At 47.9% G+C, this 20,644-nt stretch overlaps 2 protein-coding genes across 3 annotated transcripts in view; one reads left to right on the top strand and one right to left on the bottom strand.

The window, feature by feature from the left end:
- The window catches only part of capza1b (capping actin protein of muscle Z-line subunit alpha 1b), a 94,965-nt gene extending 83,266 nt beyond the window's left edge, over positions 1-11,699 (bottom strand). Inside the window, exon 1 of the mRNA XM_087973442.1 lies at positions 11,604-11,699. Coding sequence (XP_087829568.1) covers positions 11,604-11,684 — 81 coding nt within the window. The 5' untranslated portion in view covers positions 11,685-11,699. The remainder of the gene's footprint in view (positions 1-11,603) is intronic.
- A 263-nt stretch (positions 11,700-11,962) lies between these two features.
- LOC122563035 (suppressor of tumorigenicity 7 protein homolog) overlaps positions 11,963-20,644 on the top strand; it is a 167,422-nt gene continuing 158,740 nt past the window's right edge. Inside the window, exon 1 of one of the 2 annotated variants that reach the window (XM_043716363.2) lies at positions 11,963-12,131. In XM_043716363.2, coding sequence (XP_043572298.1) covers positions 11,978-12,131 — 154 coding nt within the window. In that variant the 5' untranslated portion in view covers positions 11,963-11,977. The remainder of the gene's footprint in view (positions 12,132-20,644) is intronic. The other variant, XM_087973441.1, reaches the window with a different exon arrangement.

Genomic DNA, 20,644 nt, shown 5'->3' on the forward strand with positions numbered 1-20,644 from the left:
TGAGGAAAGGCTGAGGGACTTGGTTCTGTTCTCATTGGAAAGAAGAAGGCTAAGAAACGATTTAATAGAAACACACATGGTCAGAGGATAATATAGAATGGACAGTGAGAGTCTTTTTCCTAGGATGATGACACCCGCTTGTATGAGGGGGCATAGCTGCAAATTGAAGGGTGATAGATTTAAGACAGATGTTAGAGGTAGGTTTTTCACTCAGAGAGTGGGAAGGGCATGGAATGCCCTGCCTGCCAATCTTCCTCTCCCAATATCCCCACCAGTACCCTTCCACTGACACTCTCATTTGTTTGGATGAACTGGTCCTCACCCTCAATCATTTCTCCTTTGAATCCTCCCACTGCCTCCAGACAAAAGGGGTAACCATGCCACCTGCATGGGCCTCAGTTATGCTTGTATCTTTGTCGGTTACATGGAACAGTCCATCTTCCACAGTTACACCAACACCATTCCCCACCTTTTCCTCCGCTAGATTGATGACTGCATCGGTGCCACCTCATGCTCCCATGAGGACGTTGAACAGTTCATCAACATCACCAACACATTCCACCCTGACCTTATGTTCACCTGGACCATTTCAGACACCTCCCTTCACTTCCTGGACCTCTCCATCTCCATCAATGGTGACCAACTCAACACTGACATCTACTACAAACCCACCGACTCCCACAGCTACCTGGACTACACCTCCTCTGTTGCTTCCGATGCGGTGTCCTCTACATTGGGGAGACCGGGCTACTCGCAGAGTACTTCAGAGAACATCTCCAGGACATGCAACCCCACCGCCTCATCGCCCAACATTTCAATTCCTCCTCCCACTCTGCCGAGGACATGCAGGTCCTAGGCCTCCTCCATCGCCACTCCCTAACCACCTAACGCCTGGAGAAAGGACGCCTTATCTTCCACCTTGGGACCCTCCAACCCCAGGGCATCAATGTTGATTTCACCAGTTTCCTCATTTCCCCTCCCCCAACATACTCCAGTTCCAACTTTCCAGCTCAGCACCATCCTCATGATCTGTCCCATCTGTCCATCTTCCTTCCCACCTATCTGCACCACCCTCCCCTCCGATCAATCACTCTTGTGGAACAATGTAATGTCCCTGCCGCTGGAATGGGAGGCCCAGAGACGAGATGGACCTAAGGGTCTGTTTCTGTACGGTATAACTCTGTGACTCTACAAGTTCTACTCCAGAGTTGTGTGACAACATCTCTGAATAGTTTGATTAGTAAAATAGGTTAGGTTGACTGTACTATTGCAGGTTTCATGTAGGGTTCCACTGGGTGAGCTAAGACTGTTTGGTAGGGGAAAACAATTTAGTAGTCTAATGGGAATAAGCTCTTGTATTAAATATGAACATAGTTTAATGTATGTTAGCAACTACCGGTTACACTGGATATGGTAGACATCATTCATGAGAACATGAGGATGACCTGGAAGTTAGGTCTCAGTCCTTTGAAATATTAAATTCTGCTCCCACTGAGTCATCGTAGTCAGCAGTGCTGGAGGTACTTCATAGGATCAACTTTCAAACTCTCTCACAACAAAAGTACAGCCTGTCCCAGGGGGTCAACGGTGCTGCATGTTGTCAGAGGGTCAATGTGTATTTTGACTACAAAGGAGTGGAATGTCCCAGGTTACTAAGAAATGCAAATTCACCTCTCCTTCCCTTGCTTGTATGTTTAGCATCCTCTCATGGGACATGGGTATCAGCTGCCAGAGGAAGTGGTGGAGGCTGGTACAATTACAACATTTGTTTCCCATCCTGAATTGCCCTTGAAATAAGTATTTGCCGTTTTGAGACTAGTTAACAGTTAACCACGGTGCTGAAAGTCGGGAATCACATGTAGGGTAGGTTAGTGAGGACAGTTGATTTCCTGCCCTAGCGTCATAGAGATGTATACCACGGAAACAGACCCTTCGGTCCAACCCATACATGCCGACCAGATATCCCAACCCAATCTAGTTCCACCTGCCAGCACCCGGCCCATATCCCTCCAAACACTTCCTATTCATATACCCATCCAAATGCCTTTTAATTGTTGCAATTGTATCAGCCTCCAGGTTTTACATGAATCGTTGATAAGTTTCATGGTCTCTCACTAAGTAACTTGAGTTTCAGACTGGATGCTCCACTTTTCCCCATGCTGATCTGCCATGTCTCGAATCCTGCCTCATTTTCAACTTTAAGCTGAAATTGTAATGTAGATGGTCAATTAAATCTGTGAGGACCGCAGTGAAAAGCAGATGCTAAAAGCAGTACTGAAAACTACATTGGATATGTCAGACATGTTCTTACAAATTAAAAGATGGTAGCTAGGGTCTTGCGATAACACTCTGGGCTCTAAAATGTCATGATTGGTCAGCAATGAATTGTGGACATGAAACCTGTAGCATTGGGGAGGACCGAGTAAAGAAAATCAGCAGCTTTGAAATGTAGTATTTAAAAAGCATCTGAAGGGTAATTTGGGTGGAGGAAAGAACGAATGACAGACTAACAGAGGAAGAGCAAGAGGTTGACTGTGAAGGAAGCAACTAAACACAACAGCTGTTTCTATGATGGGAGAGATTGGAAGGCTGAGCCTGCCACTTGTCAAGGCACTTGGATGATAGGTTCCATGAGTTATAGAGACGTTACAGCCCAGAGGAAGGTCACAGTAAGTGTTTTCCTCATTCGGAAACTCAGATCCAATGGGTGGGTTAAACGGATCAGGTCAGCTGAGATACCATGGTTAGGTTGGCTTTGTGTTTCTCTACCAGAAATAAAGCACAGAACAAAGCCTTCGGCCCATCAGATCAGTGTCAGCAAGAGCTCTTCAACCAGTTAATCATATTGTTATTAGATTAGATTACTTACAGTATGGAAACAGGCCCTTCGGCCCAACAAGTCCACACCGCCCCGCCGAAGCGCAACCCACTCATACCCCTACATCTACCCCTTACCTAACACTACGGGCAATTTAGCATGGCCAATTCACCTGACCTGCACATCTTTGGACACGGGGAGAATGTGCAAACTCCACACAGTCAGTCGCCTGAGGCGGGAATTGAACCCGGGTCTCTGGCGCTGTGAGGCAGCAGTGCTAACCACAGAGCCACCCATATTGTTTCCACTTTGTAAAGAATGTTAGGTGAGTGAATCCAGAACCAGAGGGTATAGGTTTAAGTTGAGAGGGGAAAGATTTATAGGGACCTAATGGGCAACGTTTTCACGCAGAGGATGGTGTGAATATGGAATGAGCTGCCAGAGGACCTGGTGGAGGCTGGTACAATTACAACATTTAAAAGGCATCTGGATGGGTACACGAATAGGAAGGGTTTAGAGAGATATGGGCCAAATACTGGCAAATGGGGCTAGATTTATATAGAGAATCTGGTCAGCATGGATGTGTTGGACTGAAGAGCCTGTTTCCATGCCATATAGCTTTGACTGTATGACTTTCAAGTGCAGATTGTAACAATATGAACATTGTGCCCTCTAGTGGCTGGGAGATGTAGTGTTGGACATGGAGAATGATGGCTGCAATTCAGAGTAAAATAAATATCATTGGATGTTGAGCCCATGGACAACCCTTGATCACCTCTTGGGAACTGAATTTAATGATACAGCCTGTGAGCAGGACTTAACTCTGACTCTAGGACATTTTCAAAATGACTACGTGGTTCTGAAGTGTATTATGCCATTTTTTGTAGTTCTCTCCCACTTTCATATTGCTAACTTCTCCCCAGCCCAGTGGAGCGGATTGGTGGGAAGGGAGATTGGTAGGTAGGACAGGTCATGAGGATGGTGCTGAGCTGGAAGGTTGGAACTGGGGTAAGGTGGGGGGAGGGGAAATGAGGAAACTGGTGAAGTCTCGAACCTGCTCTGCCATTTAGTGAGATCATGGTTGATTTCCTCCTTCAACCCCATTTTCCTGAACTCACTCTCTTGTCCCTTGACATTGTCGATCTCAGACTTGAGCATGATCATCAATTGAGCCTCCATATCCCTCTGAGGTAAAGAATTCCCAAGATTCACCAGCTTGAGTGAAGAATACCATGTCTGCAAATGTGAGTATTTAATAATGTTTTTGACAAGGTTCTGCATGGTAATTAGTTTCTGGAGTACTGTGTGCAACTCTGGTCCCTGTTGTAGGGAGGATATTATTGGAGAGGGTCCAGAAAAGAATTACCAGGATGTTGCTGGGAATAGAGAGTTTGAGGGATAAGGAGAGGTTGGATAGGCTGGGACTTTTTTCAGTGGAGCATACGAGGTTGAAGGGTCATGTTATAGAGATTTATAAAATCATGAAGGGGGTAGTTAAGGTGAATGGCGGGTGTCTTTTCCCTAGGGTGGGGGATGTCAAGACCAGAGGGTATATTTTTAAGATGAGAGGAGAAAAATTTAAAAACAACATGAGGGGCATTTTTTTTTTTTACACACAGAGTAGTTCATCTGTTGGATGAACTTCCAGAGGAAGTGGTGGATGCAGCTACAGTTACAATGCTTAAAAGACATGTGTAAGTACATGAAGAAGAAATGTTTGGAAGAATATGGGCCAAGTACAGACAGACAGTTTGGAACTATGGTTGGCATAGACTGTTTGGACCAAAGGGTCTGTTGTGTTCTGTATGACTCCATGACTAGGAGACAAATGAAATTAAGGAATATGAAGATAGTTCGGGAAAGTGGCATTGAGGAGATCATCAGCCATGGTTGAGAATGGTGGACAGACTCGATGGCCTACTCCTGTTCCTGTGTTTCTTTTCTCAGTCCTAAATGGCCGGCGGCTGTCCTTTTCTTTGATTCCTGAAGAAGGGCTTATGCCCGAAACGTCGATTCTCCTGTTCCCTGGATGCTGCCTGACCTGCTGCGCTTTTCCAGCAACACATTTTCAGCTTTTCTTTGTCCCAGTCGAACACTCTGCAGTAGGAGCAGGAGAGAATCCTCTGTAGTCATGTAATGGAAAGAAATTGCAGCCGAAAATCACAACTCAACCTACAAGTAAAAGTCTATATGGCCACACTAACTGTACTCTTTGGTGAGCCAGTTAGCTCAATTGTCCCCAAGGGATCCTTCCATATCCGTCACAAATTCACTTGCACCTCCACACACATCATTTACTGCATCCACTGCACCTGATGTGGCCTCCTCTACACTGGGGAGACAGGCAGCCTACTTGCGGAATGTTTCAGAGAACACCTCTGGGACACCCGCGCCAACCAACCCAACCGCCCCGTGGCTGAACACTTTAACTCCCCCTCCCACTCTGCCAAGGACATGCAGGTCCTTGGACTCCTCCATCACCAGACGATGGCAACACGGCGCCTGGAGGAAGAGCACCTCATCTTCCGTCTAGGAACCCTCCAACCACAAAGAATGAATGCAGATTTCTCCAGCTTCCTCATTTCCCCTCCCCCCACCTTATCTCAGTCCCAACCCTCGGACTCAGCACCGCCTTCTTGACCTGCAATCTTCTTCCCGACCTCTCTGCCCCCACCCCCTCTCCAGCCTATCACCCTCACCTTAACCTCCTTCCACCTATTGCATTCCCAACGGCCCTCCCCCCAAGTCCCTCCTCCCTACCTTTTATCTTAGCCTGCTTGGCACACCTTCCTCATTCCTGAAGAAGGGCTTATGCCTGAAACGTCGATTCTCCTGCTCCTTGGATGCTGCCTGACCTGCTGCGCTTTTCCAGCAACACATTTTTCAGCTCTGATCTCCAGCATCTGCAGACCTCACTTTCTCCTGTCTGGATGGCCAGTGTGGATCAGGTTGGTGTCAGCAGCACAGGGTTTGATCCCTGTGTCAGCTGGTGTGCATTCATAACCTACTTGCCTCATAGAGAGCTGAGGTTCCAAACTGCCTCCAGCAGAGAACTCAAGAACAGCCTGTCATTATACATGTCTTATGGTTAAAGGACTATTAAGGAACAAGTTGGTGAAGAGAGTTGAAATGCTTTCCAATGATGATGGTCTCATATTGTCATCATCTCAGAGAGTGTCTCAATAGACAATAGACAATAGGTGCAGGAGTAGGCCATTTGGTCCTTCAAGCTAGCACCACCATTCATTATGATCATGGCTGATCATCGACAAGCAGTATCCTGTTCCTGCCTTAACCCCATGACCCTTGATTCCACTATCCTTAAGAGCTCTATCCATCTCTTTCTTGAAAGTATCTAGAGACTTGGCCTCCACTGCATCTGGGGCACAGTATTCCATATATCCACCACTCTCTGGGTGAAGAAGTTTCTCTTCAACTCTGTTCTAAATGGCCTACCCCTTATTTTTAAACTGTGTGCTCTGGTTCTGGACTCACCCATCAACAGAAACATGCTTCTTGCCTCCAGAGTGTCCAATCCATTAATAATTTTATATATCTCAATCAGATCCCCTCTCATCCTTCTAAACTCTAAACTGTATACAAGCCCAGTTGCTCCAATCTTTCAACATATGATAGTCCTGCCATTCCGGGAATTGACCTCGTGAACCTACACTTCACTCCCTCAATAGTCAGAATGTTTTTCCTCAAATTTGGAGAGCAAAACCGCACACAATATTTCAGGTACGGACTTAACAGGGCCCTGTACAGCTGCAGAAGGAACTCTTTGCTCCTATACTCAATTCCTCTTGTTATGAAGGCCAGAATGCCATTAGCTTTCTTCACTGCCTGCTGTACCTGCATGCTTGCTTTCATTGACTGATGTACAAGAACTTTTTTACCCTAGATCTAGTTGTACTGCCCCTTTACCTAACTTGACTCCATTTAGGTAGTAATCTGCCTTCCTGTTCTTGCCACCAAAGTGGATAATCACACATTTATCCACATTAAACTGCATCTGCCATACAACCATCCACTCACCTAGCCTGTCCAAGTCACCCTGTATTCTCATAACATCCTCCTCACATTTCACCCTGCCACCCAGCTTTGCGTCATCAGCAAATTTGCTAAATATTACTTTTAAAAACTTCATCTATGTCATTAATGTACATTGTAAACAGCTGCGGTCCCAGCACCGAACCTTGTGGTACCCCACTGGTCACCGCCTGCCATTCTGAAAGGGACCCATTTATCACTACTCTTTGCTTCCTGTCAGTCGGCCAATTTTTAATCCAAGTCAAAACTTTGCCCCCAATATCATGTACCCTAATTTTGCTCACTAATGTCCTATGTGGGACCTCAAAGGCTTTTTGAAAGTCCAGGTACACTACATCCACTGGCTTTCCCTTGTCCATCTTCATAAATACATCCTCAAAAAATTCCAGAAGATTATTCAAGCACGATTTCCCCTTCGTAAATCCATGCTGACTCTGACCTATCCTGTTACTGCTATCCAGATGAGTCGTAATTTCATCTTTTATAATTGACTCCAGCATCTTTCCCACTATTGACGTCAGGCTAACCGGTCTATAATTCCCTGTTTTCTCTCTCCCTCCCTTCTTGAAAAGTGAGACATTAGCCACCCTCCAATCTGCAGGAACTGATCCTGAATCTATAGAACATTGGAAAATGATCACCAATGCGTCCACGATTTCTAGAGCCACCTCCTTAAGTACCTTGGGATGCAGACCATCAGGTCCTGGGGACTTATCAGCCATCAGACCTAATAATCTCTCCAACACCATTTCCTGCCTAATATAAACTCCCTTCAGTTCATCCATTACCCTTGGTCCTTCAGTCATTATTACATCTGGGAGATTGCTTGTGTCTTCCCCCATGAAGTCAGATCCAACTCTTCTGCCATTTCCTTGTTCCCCATAATAAATTCACCTATTTCTGTCTTCAAGGGCCCAATTTTGGCCTTAACCTATTTTTTTCTTTTCACATACCTAAAAAAGCCTTTACTATCCTCCTTTATATTTTTGGCCAGTTTGCCTTCGTACCTCATTTTCTTTCTCCGAGTATTGCCTTTTTAGTTATCCACTGTTGCTCTTTCCCAGTACTCCGGCTTCCCGCTCATCTTTGCTATGTCATACTTCTCTTTTATCTTTATACAGTCCTTAACTTCCCTCGTCAGCCATGGCCGCACCTGCCTCCCCTAAGGATCTTTCTTCCTCTTTGAAATGAACCGATCCTGCACCTTCTGCATTATATCCAGAAATACCTGCCATTGTTGTTCCACTGCCATCCCTGCCAGGGTATTGAACCATTGAACTTTGGCCAGCTCCTCCCTCACAGCTCCATAGTTCCCTTTGCTCAACTACAATACTGACACCCCTGATTCTCCCTTCTCCCTCTCAAAATGCAGATTTAAACTTATCATATTATGGTCACTACCTCTTAATGGCTCCTTTACTTTGAGGTCCCTGATCAAATCCGGTTTGTTGCACAACACCAGATCCAGAATTGCCTTCTCCCTGGTAGGCTCCAGTACAAGCTGCTCTAAGAATCCATCTTGGAGACACTCCACAAACTCCCTTTCCTGGGGTCCAGTACCACCCTGATTCTCCCAGTCTACCTGCATGTTGAAATCCCCCATAACAACCATAGTAATACCTTTGCGACAGGCCAATTTCAAATCCTTATTCAACTTACACCCTACACCCAGACTACTGTTTGGGGGCCTGTAGATAACTCCCATTAGGGTCCTTCTACCCTTAGAATTTCTCAGCTCTATCCATACTGACTCTGCATCTCCTGATTCTATGTCCCCCGTCGCAGGGACTGAATATCATTCCTCAGCAACAGGGCCACCCACCCCCTCTGCCTGTCAGTCTGTCCTCTCGATTGCACGTATAGCCTTGAATATTCATTTCCCAGGCCCTGTCCACTTGAAGCCACGTCTCAGTTATCGCCACAACATTGTACCTGCCAATTTCCAACTGAGCTTCAAGCTCATCCACCTTATTTCTTGTTCATATATAATATTCTTAATTTGTTACTCCCCTCACCTTTCCTATCAACCCCTATTTCACTTGGCCATACTGTATGATCCCTTCTTGAGTTTTCTGCTCCATTGATTCTGTTGTCTTTCTTAACTTCTCTTATTCTCACTTTCCCTTTAACTTCCTTCTTAAATTTCCAGTTTGACCCCTCCCTCCCCGCCACTACTTAGTTTAAACACACCTGTGTTGCAGTGGCAAGCCTGCCGGCTAGAATGCAGGTCCTACACCTATTAAGGTGCAACCCATCCCTCTTATATAATTTATCCTTAACGCAAAACATACCCCAGTGATCCAAACATCCTCATCAACTCCAGTTTAATGTGACAGTCACTGTTTAGAACTGTGAGCAGAGGAGTGAAGAATGTCTACCCTCTCCAAACCAGACAGCTCCAAACATATAGAACTCATGAGCCTTGGTTGTCAGTTTGTCTAGCACTGACCAATGAATGGCCCACAGCAGGTTGACAGTGTGGATGAACACATAGAGCTAGTGGACCTAGGAGAATCAGAGTAAAAATCTGCATCCTTTCAGCTGCTGAATCTATGTACCAGTGCAGCATTAGCAGCCTTGTGTAAAAGAGAGAGAGGTTTTGCAAAAAATCCTCACTCACTTAAACATATTCAACATGCAGACTGATGAGCAAACATCAACCAACATAATACTGTGGAGATATACAACGTGAAGGGAGCCACACTAAATCAAACAGAGTCTTATTTTGAAGAGGTAAAAACAATGACTGCAGATGCTGGAAACCAGATTCTGGATTAGTGGTGCTGGAAGAGCACAGCAGTTCAGGCAGCATCCAAGGAGCTTCAAAATTGACGTTTCGGGCAAAAGCCCTTCATTAGGAATAAAGGCAGTGAGCCTGGAGCGTGGAGAAATAAGCTAGAGGAGGGTGGGGGTGGGGAGAAAGTAGCACAGAGTACAATGGGTGAGTGGGGGAGGGGATGAAGGTGATAGGTCAGGGAGGAGAGGGTGGAGTGGATAGGTGGAAAGGGAGATAGGCAGGTAGGACAAGTCATGGGGACAGTGCTGAGTTGGAAGTTTAGAACTAGGGTGAGGTGGGGGAAGGGGAAATGAGGAAACTGTTGAAGTCCACATTGATGCCCTGGGGTTGAAGTGTTTTTTTTAGATTTAGATTAGATTACAGTGTGGAAACAGGCCCTTCGGCCCAACAAGTCCACACCGACACGCCGAAGCGCAACCCACCCATACCCCTAAATTTACCCCTTACCTAACACTACGGGCAATTTAGTATGGCCAATTCACCTGACCCTGCACATCTTTGGACTGTGGGAGGAAACCGGAGCACCCGGAGGAAACCCACGCAGACACGGGGAGAACGTGCAAACTCCACACAGTCAGTCGCCTGAGGCGGGAATTGAACCCGGGTCTCTGGCGCTGTGAGGCAGCAGTGCTAACCACTGTGCCACCGTGCTGCCCACGTTCTCGATGTGAAGAGCTCTCACGCCTGAGTCACCTTCACGTCTCTGGTTGCTGAGTGAATCACACCGAAGGAATTTCACCAGAGCTGCAACTGCCTTACTTCCCCACTCGCCCTCCCCGTTTACATTTTCCTGCTCGTCAGTGATTTAAAGAAAACCAAATGGATGCGATGCCATTCTGTAGCCTCTCTGTCGATTCCTCCGTTTCAGTTCCAACATGACTTAGATCTCGGGGCGCACCTTAATACAAGCGACGCTATGAAAGCAAAGTTCAAAGGTTTCTCTGAAAGTGTAATTTCTTTCATTGCTGTTGCTGATTGAATGAGCCACTAACGTGCGACTTGCTCCAAAACATGATTCAGGACCTCTGGTGCCAATTCTCGCATGTTGAATAACGAGGCGGAAGATGAGGCGTTCTTCCTCCAGGCGTCTGGTGGTGAGGGAGCGGCAGTGAAGGAGGCCCAGGACCTCCATGTCCTCGGCAGAGTGGGAGGGGGAGTTGAACTGTTGGGCCACGGGGCGGTGTGGTTGATTGGTGCGGGTGTCCCGGAGATGTTCCCTAAAGCCTTCTGCTAGGAGGCGCCCAGTTTCCCCAATGTAGAGGAGACCGCATCGGGAGCAACGGATACAATAAATGATATTAGTGGATGTGCAAGTAAAACTTTGATGGATATGGAAGGCTCCTTTAGGGCCTTGGATAGAGGTGAGGGAGGTGGTGTGGGCACAGGTTTTACAGTTCCTGCGGTGGCAGGGGAAATTGCCAGGATGGGAGAGTGGGTTGTCGGGGGGGCGTGGACCTGACCAGGTAGTCACAGAGGGAACGGTCTTTGCGGAAGGCGGAAAGGGGTGGGGAGGGAAATATATCCCTGGTGGTGGGGTCTTTTTGGAGGTGGCGGAAATGTCGGCGGATGATTTGGTTTATGCGAAGGTTGGTAGGGTGGAAGGTGAGCACCGGGATGTTCTGACCTTGTAACTGAAATTATACATTGAAAAATACCTTGATTGTTTGTTAAGTCTCTCACCTGTTAGTGACCATGTTACTTTCTTTCATATGTGAACCACAAAACCTTTTTTTAAAACAATTGGTGTCAGCCCAGATAATATGTTAGCTCCCTGTGTGCTGTTTGATTAGATTAGATTCGCAACAGTGTGGAAACAGGCCCTTCGGCACAAGGGGTCCACGCCGACCCTCCGAAGAGTAACCCACCCAGACCCGTTTCCCTCTGACTAATGCACCTAAACACTATGCGCAATTTAGCATGGCCTATTCACCTGACCTGCACATCTTTGACTGTGGGAGGAAACTGCAGCACCCACAGGAAACCCACGCAGACACGGGGAGAACGTGCAAACTCCATACTGTTTAGACTGATTCGAATCTAAAAAAAAATGAATTAACAGTGTCTTACATGGATTCATGCAGTTTTTGAGCAAACTAAAAATTCACCCCACAAATATGTGTGTGTGTTTGTCTGAGGTGGGGAGTTGAGTATCTGTTATGTGTGAGTGAGTGTAAAAGGCTCTAAGTCTGTGAGAGTTTCTGTGTTGACAGCTGGACTGACTGATAGTTGTGATTCTGCACCAGTCCCTGTGCCTGGAGGAGGACTCCTCCAGTATCCCACAATCCCTCAGACCGGCCGGCCGGGTAAACATGGCGGACGGCGGCTCGGCGGGAATTGTCGAGCGGCTAAAGCGGTGTGTCAGTTGGTCGTGGACCTACCTGTGGGCGCTCTGGTTCGTCCTCGTGCTGGGCCTCCTCTACATCCTGCGGGCGCCGCTCAAACTCCACGAGAACCTCAGCGCCGGTAAGAGGCAGCGGACACCCCGGGTCCCGGTCAGTGTCCCTGCCGGCTCACTGTCACTCTTTCCCCGCCCACACTCTCCTCTTCCCCCCGGTGTCGGGCTCCGCGTTCACCACCTCCTGAGGGGGACGGCCGCGGACCCCCCTCACCGACCGCCATCTTGGCTGGGCCAGTGACGTCAGCAAGACCCTTCCCATATCACTGGGACACACAGGGAATGGGATCCACTGGGACACACGGGGAATGGGATCCACTGGGACTGGGACACACAGGGAATGGGATCCACTGGGACACACGGGGAATGGGATCCACTGGGACTGGGACACACAGGGAATGGGATCCACTGGGACACACGGGGAATGGGATCCACTGGGACACACGGGGAATGGGATCCACTGGGTCTGGGACACACGGGGAATGGGATCCACTGGGACTGGGACACACGGGGAATGGGATCCACTGGGACACACAGGGAATGGGATCCACTGGGTCTGGGACACACGGGGAATGGGATCCACTGGGACTGGGACACACAGGGAATGGGATCCACTGGGACCCATGGGGAATGGGATCCACTGGGACTGGGAGACACAGGGAATGGGATCCACTGGGACACACGGGGAATGGGATCCACTGGGTCTGGGACACACGGGGAATGGGATCCACTGGGACACACGGGGAATGGGATCCACTGGGATTGGGACACGCAGGGAATGGGATCCACTGGGACACACGGGGAATGGGATCCACTGGGACTGGGACACACGGGGAATGGGATCCACTGGGACACACGGGGAATGGGATCCACTGGGTCTGGGACACACGGGGAATGGGATCCACTGGGACACACGGGGAATGGGATCCACTGGGACTGGGACACACGGGGAATGGGATCCACTGGGACACACGGGGAATGGGATCCACTGGGACTGGGACACACGGGGAATGGGATCCACTGGGACTGGGACACACGGGGAATGGGATCCACTGGGACACACGGGGAATGGGATCCACTGGGTCTGGGACACACAGGGAATGGGATCCACTGGGACACACGGGGAATGGGATCCACTGGGACTGGGACACATGGGGAATGGGATCCACTGGGACTCACGGGGAATGGGATCCACTGGGTCTGGGACACACAGGGAATGGGATCCACTGGGACTCACGGGGAATGGGATCCACTGGGTTTGGGACACACAGGGAATGGGATCCACTGGGACTCACGGGGAATGGGATCCACTGGGTCTGGGACACACCGGGAATGGGATCCACTGGGACACACAGGGAATGGGATCCATTGGGTCTGGGACACACGGGGAATGGGATCTACTGGGACACATGGGGAATGGGATCACTCGGTCTGGACATGCAGGGAATGGGATCCACTCGGTCTGGACACGCAGGGAATGGGATCCACTGGGACACACGGGGAATGGGATCCACTGGATCTGGGGCACACAGGGAATAGGATCCACTGGGACTGGGACACACAGGGAATGGGATCCACTGGGTCTGGGACACACAGGGAATGGGATCCACTGGGACTGGGGCACACAGTGAATGGGATCCACTGGGTCTGGGACACACGGGGAATGAGATCCACTGGGACTGCACAGGGAATGGGATCCACTGGGACTGCACAGGGAATGGGATCCACTGGGTCTAGGACCACACAGGGAATGGAATCCACTGGGATTGGGACTGCACAGGGAATGGGATCCACTGGGAGTGGGATCAACTGAAAATGGGATCCACTTGGACCACACAGGGAATGTGATCCACTGGATCTAGGACCACACAGGGAATAGAATCCACTGGGACTGCACAGGGAATTGGATCAACCGGGAGTGGGATCCACTGGGACTGGGACCACACAGGGAATGGAATCCACTGGGACTGGGACCACATGGGGAATGGGATCCACTGGGACTGGGACCGCACAGGGAATGGGATCCAGTAGGACTAGGACACAGAATCGTAGAGTCATAGAAATGTACAGCACTGAAACAGACCCTTCAGTCGAACTTGTCCATTCCGATCAAATGATGAAGGGCTTTTGCCCGAAACATCGATTTTCCTGCTCCTCGGATGCTGCCTGACCTGCTGCGCTTTTCCATCACCACTCCAATCTTGACTCATTCCAACCAAATATCTGGACCTAGTCTAGTCCCATTTGCCAGCACTTGGCCCATAGCTCTCTAAACCCTTCCTATTCATAAGCCCATCCAGATGCCTTTTAAATGCTGCAATTGTATCAGCCTCCACCACTTCCTTTGGCAGCTCATTCCATATATGTACGACTCTCTGTGTGAAAAAGTTGCCCCTTAGGTCTCTTTTACATCTTTCCCCTCTCACTCTAAACCTATGCATTATAGTTCTGGACTCTCCCATGCAAAGGAAAAGACTTTGTCTGTTTATCCTATGCATGCCCCATATGATTTCAAAAACCTCTATAAAGTCACCCCTCAGCCTCCAATACTTCAGGGAAAACAGCCCTGGCCTATTCAGCCTCTCCCCAAAGCTCAAATCCTCCAACACTGGCAACATCCTTGTAAATCTTTTCTGAACCCTTTCAAGTTTCACGACATCCATTCCAAAGTGGCCTAACCAATGTCCTCTACAGCCATAACATGACCTCCCAATTCCTATACTCAATGCTGTGCCCAATAAAATAAAGCAGACCAAACACCTTCTTCACTATCCTATCTACCAGCGACTCCACTTTCAAGGAACTATGAACCTGCACTCCAAGGTCTCTTTGTTCAGCAACACTCCCTAGGACCTTACCATTAAGTGTATAAGCCCTGTTCTGATTTGCTATTCCAAAATGCAGCACTTCACATTTATTTAAATTAAACTCCATCTGCCACAGCTCAGCCCATTGGCTCATCTGATCAAGATCCCGTTGTACTTTGAAGTAACCTTCTTCGCTGTCCACTACACCTTCCATTTTGGTGTCACTTGCAAACTTACTAACTATACCTCTTATGCTCACATCCAAATCATTTATATAAATAGCAAAAAGTAATAGATTCAGCGCTGGTGCATGTGGCACACCATTGTTCACAGGCCTCCTATCTGAAAAGCAATCCTCCACCACCACCCTCTGTCTTCTACCTTTGAGCCGGTTCTGTATCCAGATGGCTAGTTCTCCCTATATTCCTTGAGGTCTAACCTTGCTAACCAGTCTCCCGAACGCCTTACTGAACTCCGTATAGGTCACGTGCACTGCTCTGCTTTCATCAATCCTTTTTGTTACTTTTTCAAAAATTTCAATCAAGTTTGTGAGACATGTTTTCCCACACACAAAGCCATGCTGACTATCCTAATCAGTCCTTGCCTTTCCAAATACATGTAAATCCTGTCCCTCAGGATTCCCTCCAACAACTTACCCATCACTGGCGTCAGGCTTAACGGTCTATGGTTCCCTGGCTTTTTCTTTCCACCTTTCTTAAACAGTGGTATCACATTAGCAGGCACACCTGATCAAGTCCTATATCCAGCACCTCCACCTCTGTAATATGGACATTTTTCATGGTGTCACCATCTATTTCCCCACATTCTATATCTTCCATGTCCTTCTTTCTCCTTTAATCCGTAAAATATCTGTCTCTTTGACTAACCTTTTGGTTATCTGGCCGATAACATTGGAATCCACTGAGTTGGGACCACACAGGGAATGGGATCCACTGGGAGTGGGACCACACAGGGAATAGGATCCACTGGGATTGGGAACACAGAGAATGGGGACCCCTGGGATTGGGACCACATAGAGAATGGGATCTACTAGGTCCGGGACCACTTGGGTAAATGGACTCCAATGGGAGTACGGCCACACAGGGAATGGGATCCACTGGGACTGGAATAACACTAGTAGTAGGATCCACTGGGACTGGGACCACACAGGGAGTGGGATCAAATGGGAGTGGGACCAGACCAGGAATGGGATCGAGTCGGACTGGGATCACATTAAGAGTAGTATCCACTCTTATGAATGGGGTCATTCTCCTGCCTTCTACCAGTAGCCTTTGATCCTCTTACTAATCAAGAACCTATCTATCTCTGTCTTGAATACACTCAATAACTTGCCCTCCACGTTCTTGTATGGCAGTGAGTTCCTCACATCAACCACCCTCTGGCTGAAGAAATTCCTCCTCATCTAGGGAAAAAGGGCCTTCCCTTTGCCCTGAGGCTGTGCCCTCGGGTTCTAGTCTCTCCTACTTGTGAAAACATCTTCTCCACACCAACTCTATCCAGGCCTCTCAGTAGGTTTCAATGAGCTCACCCCTTATCCTTGTAAATTCCATTGAGTACACATTCCGAGTCCTCAACTGCCCCCCTTATGACGAGCCCTTCATTCATGGTATCATTTTTGCAAACCTCCTCTGTACCCTTTCTAAGGCCAGCACTTCCTTCCTTAAATATGGAGCCCAAACTCTGCCCACTATTGGCATCTCCCCTCTTTGTCACACTGGGACACAGAGACTGTACCTCCTGTCTTGCTTTCTCTTCATCTCATATACACATGGACAAAATGACTGAGCTGCGAGACATTGAAGTGGGAGATAGTTGATGGGAGTTTGTGAGAAGATTTGTAGCTCGGGTGCTCGTTGTTGCGGTTCTGTTCGCCGAGCTGAGAATTTGTGTTGCAGACGTTTCGTCCCCTGTCTAGGTAACATCCTCAGTGCTTGGGAGCCTCCTGTGAAGCGGTTCTGTGATGTTTCCTCCGGCATTTATAGTGATTTGTATCTGCCACTTCTGGTTGTCAGTTCCAGCTGTCCGCTGCAGTGGCCGGTATATAGCCACACACTCAGATGACAAGCAACATGAGTTTGACTGGGACAACACTACTATCATAGGACAAGCCAAACAGAGAACAGCCAGGGAATTCCTAGAGACATGGCACTCATCCACAGATTCAATCAATAAGCACATCGACCTGGACCCAATATACCGACCACTGCAGCGGACAGCTGGAACTGACAACCGGAAGCGGCAGATACAAATCACTATAAATGCCGGAGGAAACATCACAGAACCGCTTCACAGGAGGCTCCCAAGCACTTAGGATGTCACCTAGACAGGGGACGAAACGTCTGCTACACAAATTCCCAGCTTGGCGAACAGAACCACAATTACAATCAGTATCTCTGACAGGTACTTGGAAACAGGCACTGATATACAGTCAGTAAAAAAACCAAAATAACTGTGGATGCTGGAAATGAGAAACAAAAACTGAAATTTTTGGAAAATTTCAGCAGGTTTGGCAGCATCTGTGGAGAGAAATCAAAGTTAACGTTTCGGGTCCAGTGACCCTTCTTCAGAACTGATGGTAGTTAGAAAAAAGTTGTTTTTTAATGCAGAAGATAGGGTGGGGGTAGGGGTAATGAGTAAATGGTAGGTGGAGATAGAGCCCAAAGGGAAGAACAGTTGGGCAGACAAAGATGTTGAAAGGGTTCAGAAAAGATTTACAAGGATGTTGCCAAGGTTGAAGGGTTTGAGCTATAGGGAGAGGCTGAACAGGCTGGGGCTGTTTTCCCTGGAGCTTTGGAGGCTGAGGGGTGACCTTATAGAGATTTATAAAATAATGAGGGGCAGGGATAGGGTAAATAGGCAAAGCCATTTCCCTGGGGTGGGGGAAGTCCAGAACTAGAGGGCATAGGCTTAGGGTGAGAGGGGAAAGATATAAAAGGGACCTAAGGGGCAACCTTTTCACGCAGAGGCTGATACGTGTATGGAATGAACTGCCAGAGAAAGTGGTGGAGGCTGGTACAATTGCAGCATTTAAAGGGCATTTGGATGGGTATATGAATAGGAAGGGTTTGGAGGGATATGGGTCAGGTGCTGGCAGGTGGGGCTAGATTGGGTTGGGATATCTGGTTGGCATGAATGGATTGGACCGAAGGGTCTGTTTCCATGCTATATGTCTCTATGACTCTACAAGAACGAATGGCTACTAATGGGTAAGATGAGTGGCTAACAATGGGTGGGGTGTAATAGCAGCCAATGTGATAACAAGGAGACTGCAGGTGCACCTGGTGTGTGAGGATTGGGGTAACAACATGGGAAAATGTGCCCCAAGCCCTAAAATTGTTGAACTTTATATTGAGTCTCGAAGGCCATAGAGTTCCCAAGTAGAAATGAGATGCTGTTCTGCCAGCTTTTGCTGAGCGTCACTAGAGCACTGTAGCAAGTCTGAGACAGAAATGTTGGGTAGGAAATAAGGTGGTGTATTAAAGTGACAGGCCAATGGAATCTCAGACTGAACAGTGTGGACAGATTGTAGATGTTCTATAAAGCAGTCACCCAGTCTATGCTTCATTTCCCCAATGTAGACGAGACGGCATGTTACACCTTCAGTGGTTGCAGGGAAAGGTACCGAGGAGATGTGGGGGGAGTGGAGGAGGAGTGGACTGGGGTGGCCCAGAGGGAGTGGCTCTTTGTGGAAGGCTGACGAGGGAAGGGAGGAGAATATGTGCCAGGTGGTGGCATTCTGCTGGAGGTGGTGGAAATGGTGGCTAATGATGCTCTGGATGTGGATTCTGGTCAGGTGGTAGGTGAGGACAAGGGAGTCCATATCACTGTTGTGGGAGGGAAGAGACAGAGTGGGAGCTGGTGTGTGGAAGATGGTTTGCGTCTTTTTGAGGGCCCTGTCAACTACGATGCTGGGGAATTCCCTGTTGAATCAGAAGATTCCTACAGTGGAAGCAGACCATTCAGCCTATCAAGTCCACACCTAAGAACATTCCACCCAGATCTGCCCCCCCCCCCCACGCTATCCTGATAACCCTGCATAGTTAATCCATCTAGTCTGCACATTCCTGGACACGAAGGGCAATTTAGATTTTAGACTGTGTGAGGAAACCCATGCAGACACTGAGAGAATGTGCAAACTCCACACACACGGTCCCCGAGGGTAGAATTGAGCCCGGGTCCCTGGCACTATAAGGCAGCAGTGCTAACCAGTGAGCTACTGTGCTGCCCCCAGGTTGAGGAAGAAAATCGACTTTTGGAGGTCCCCTTGTTGAAATTGACATCATCGGACCAGATGTGACAGAGACGGAGGAACTGACAGATTGGAATAAAGTCTTTCCAGGAAGGCTGGGCAGGTGATTGAGGTGTCAGTGGGGGAGCACTTTGGGACCAGCGACCATAATTCTATTTGTTTTAAAATAGTGATGGAAATGGATGGAACACATCTAAAAGTTGAAGTTCTAAATTGGAGAAAGGCCAATTTTGACATTATTATGCAAGAACCTTTGAAGCTGATTGGGGGCAGATGTTCACAGGTAAATGGACGGCTGGAAAATGGGAAGCCTTCAGAAATTAGATAACAAGAATCCTATATTCCTGTCAGGGTGAAAGAGAAGACTGGTAGGTATTGGGAATGCTGGATGACTAAAGAAATTGAGGGTTTGGTTAAGAAAAAGAAGGAAGCATATGTCATGTTTAGACAGGATAGATGGAGTGAATCCTTAGAAGAGTATAAAGAAAGTAGGAGAATATTAAGAGGGAAATTAGGAGGGCAAAACGGGGACATGAGATAGCTTTGGCAAATAGAATTAAGGAGAATCCAAAGGGTTTTTACAAATATATTAAGGACAAAAGGGTTACTAGGGAGAGAATAGGGCCCCTCAAAGATCAGCAAGGTGACCTTTGTGTGGAGCCACAGAAAATGGGGGAGATACTAAATAAATATTTTGCATCAGTATTTACTGTGGAAAAGGATAGGGAAGATATAGACTGTAGGGAAATAGATGGTGAAATCTTGCGAAATATCCAGATTACAGAGGAGGAAGTGCTGGATGTCTTAAAACGGTTAAAAGTGGATAAATCCCCAGGACCTGATCAGGTGTACCCGAGAACTCTGTGGGAAGCTAGAGAAGAGATTGCTGGGGCTCTGGCTGAGATATTCATCTCATCATTAGTGACAGGTGAGGTGCCGGAAGACTGGAAGTTGGCAAACATGGTGCCAGTATTTAAGAAGGGCGATAAAGACAAGCCAGGGAACTATAGACCAGTGAGCTTGGCCTCGGTGGTGGGCAAATCGTTGGAGGGAATCCTGAGGGACAGGATGTAGATGTATTTGGAAAGGTAAGGATTGATTCAGGATAGTCAACATGACTTTGTGCGTGGGAAATCATGTCTCACAAACTTGATTGAGTTTTTTGAAGAAGTAACAAAGAAGATTGATGAGGGCAGAGCAGTAGATGTGATCTATATGGACTTCATTAAGGCATTCGACAAGGTTCCCCATGGGAGACTGATTAGCAAGGTTAGATCTCATGGAATACAGGGAGAACTAGCCATTTGGATACAGAACTGGCTCAAAGGTAGAAGACAGAGGGTGGTGGTGGAGGGTTGTTTTTCAGACTGGAGGCCTGTGACCAGTGGAGTGCCACAGGAATCGGTACTGGGCCCTCTACTTTTTGTCATTTACATAAATGATTTGGATGCTAGCATAAGAGGTACAGTTAGTAAGTTTGCAGATGACACCAAAATTGGAGGTG

The sequence above is a fragment of the Chiloscyllium plagiosum genome, unplaced genomic scaffold (genome assembly GCF_037043375.1).
Source record: "Chiloscyllium plagiosum isolate Xiang-an unplaced genomic scaffold, Cpla_swu_hap1 HiC_scaffold_26, whole genome shotgun sequence".
Lineage (NCBI taxonomy): Eukaryota > Metazoa > Chordata > Chondrichthyes > Orectolobiformes > Hemiscylliidae > Chiloscyllium > Chiloscyllium plagiosum.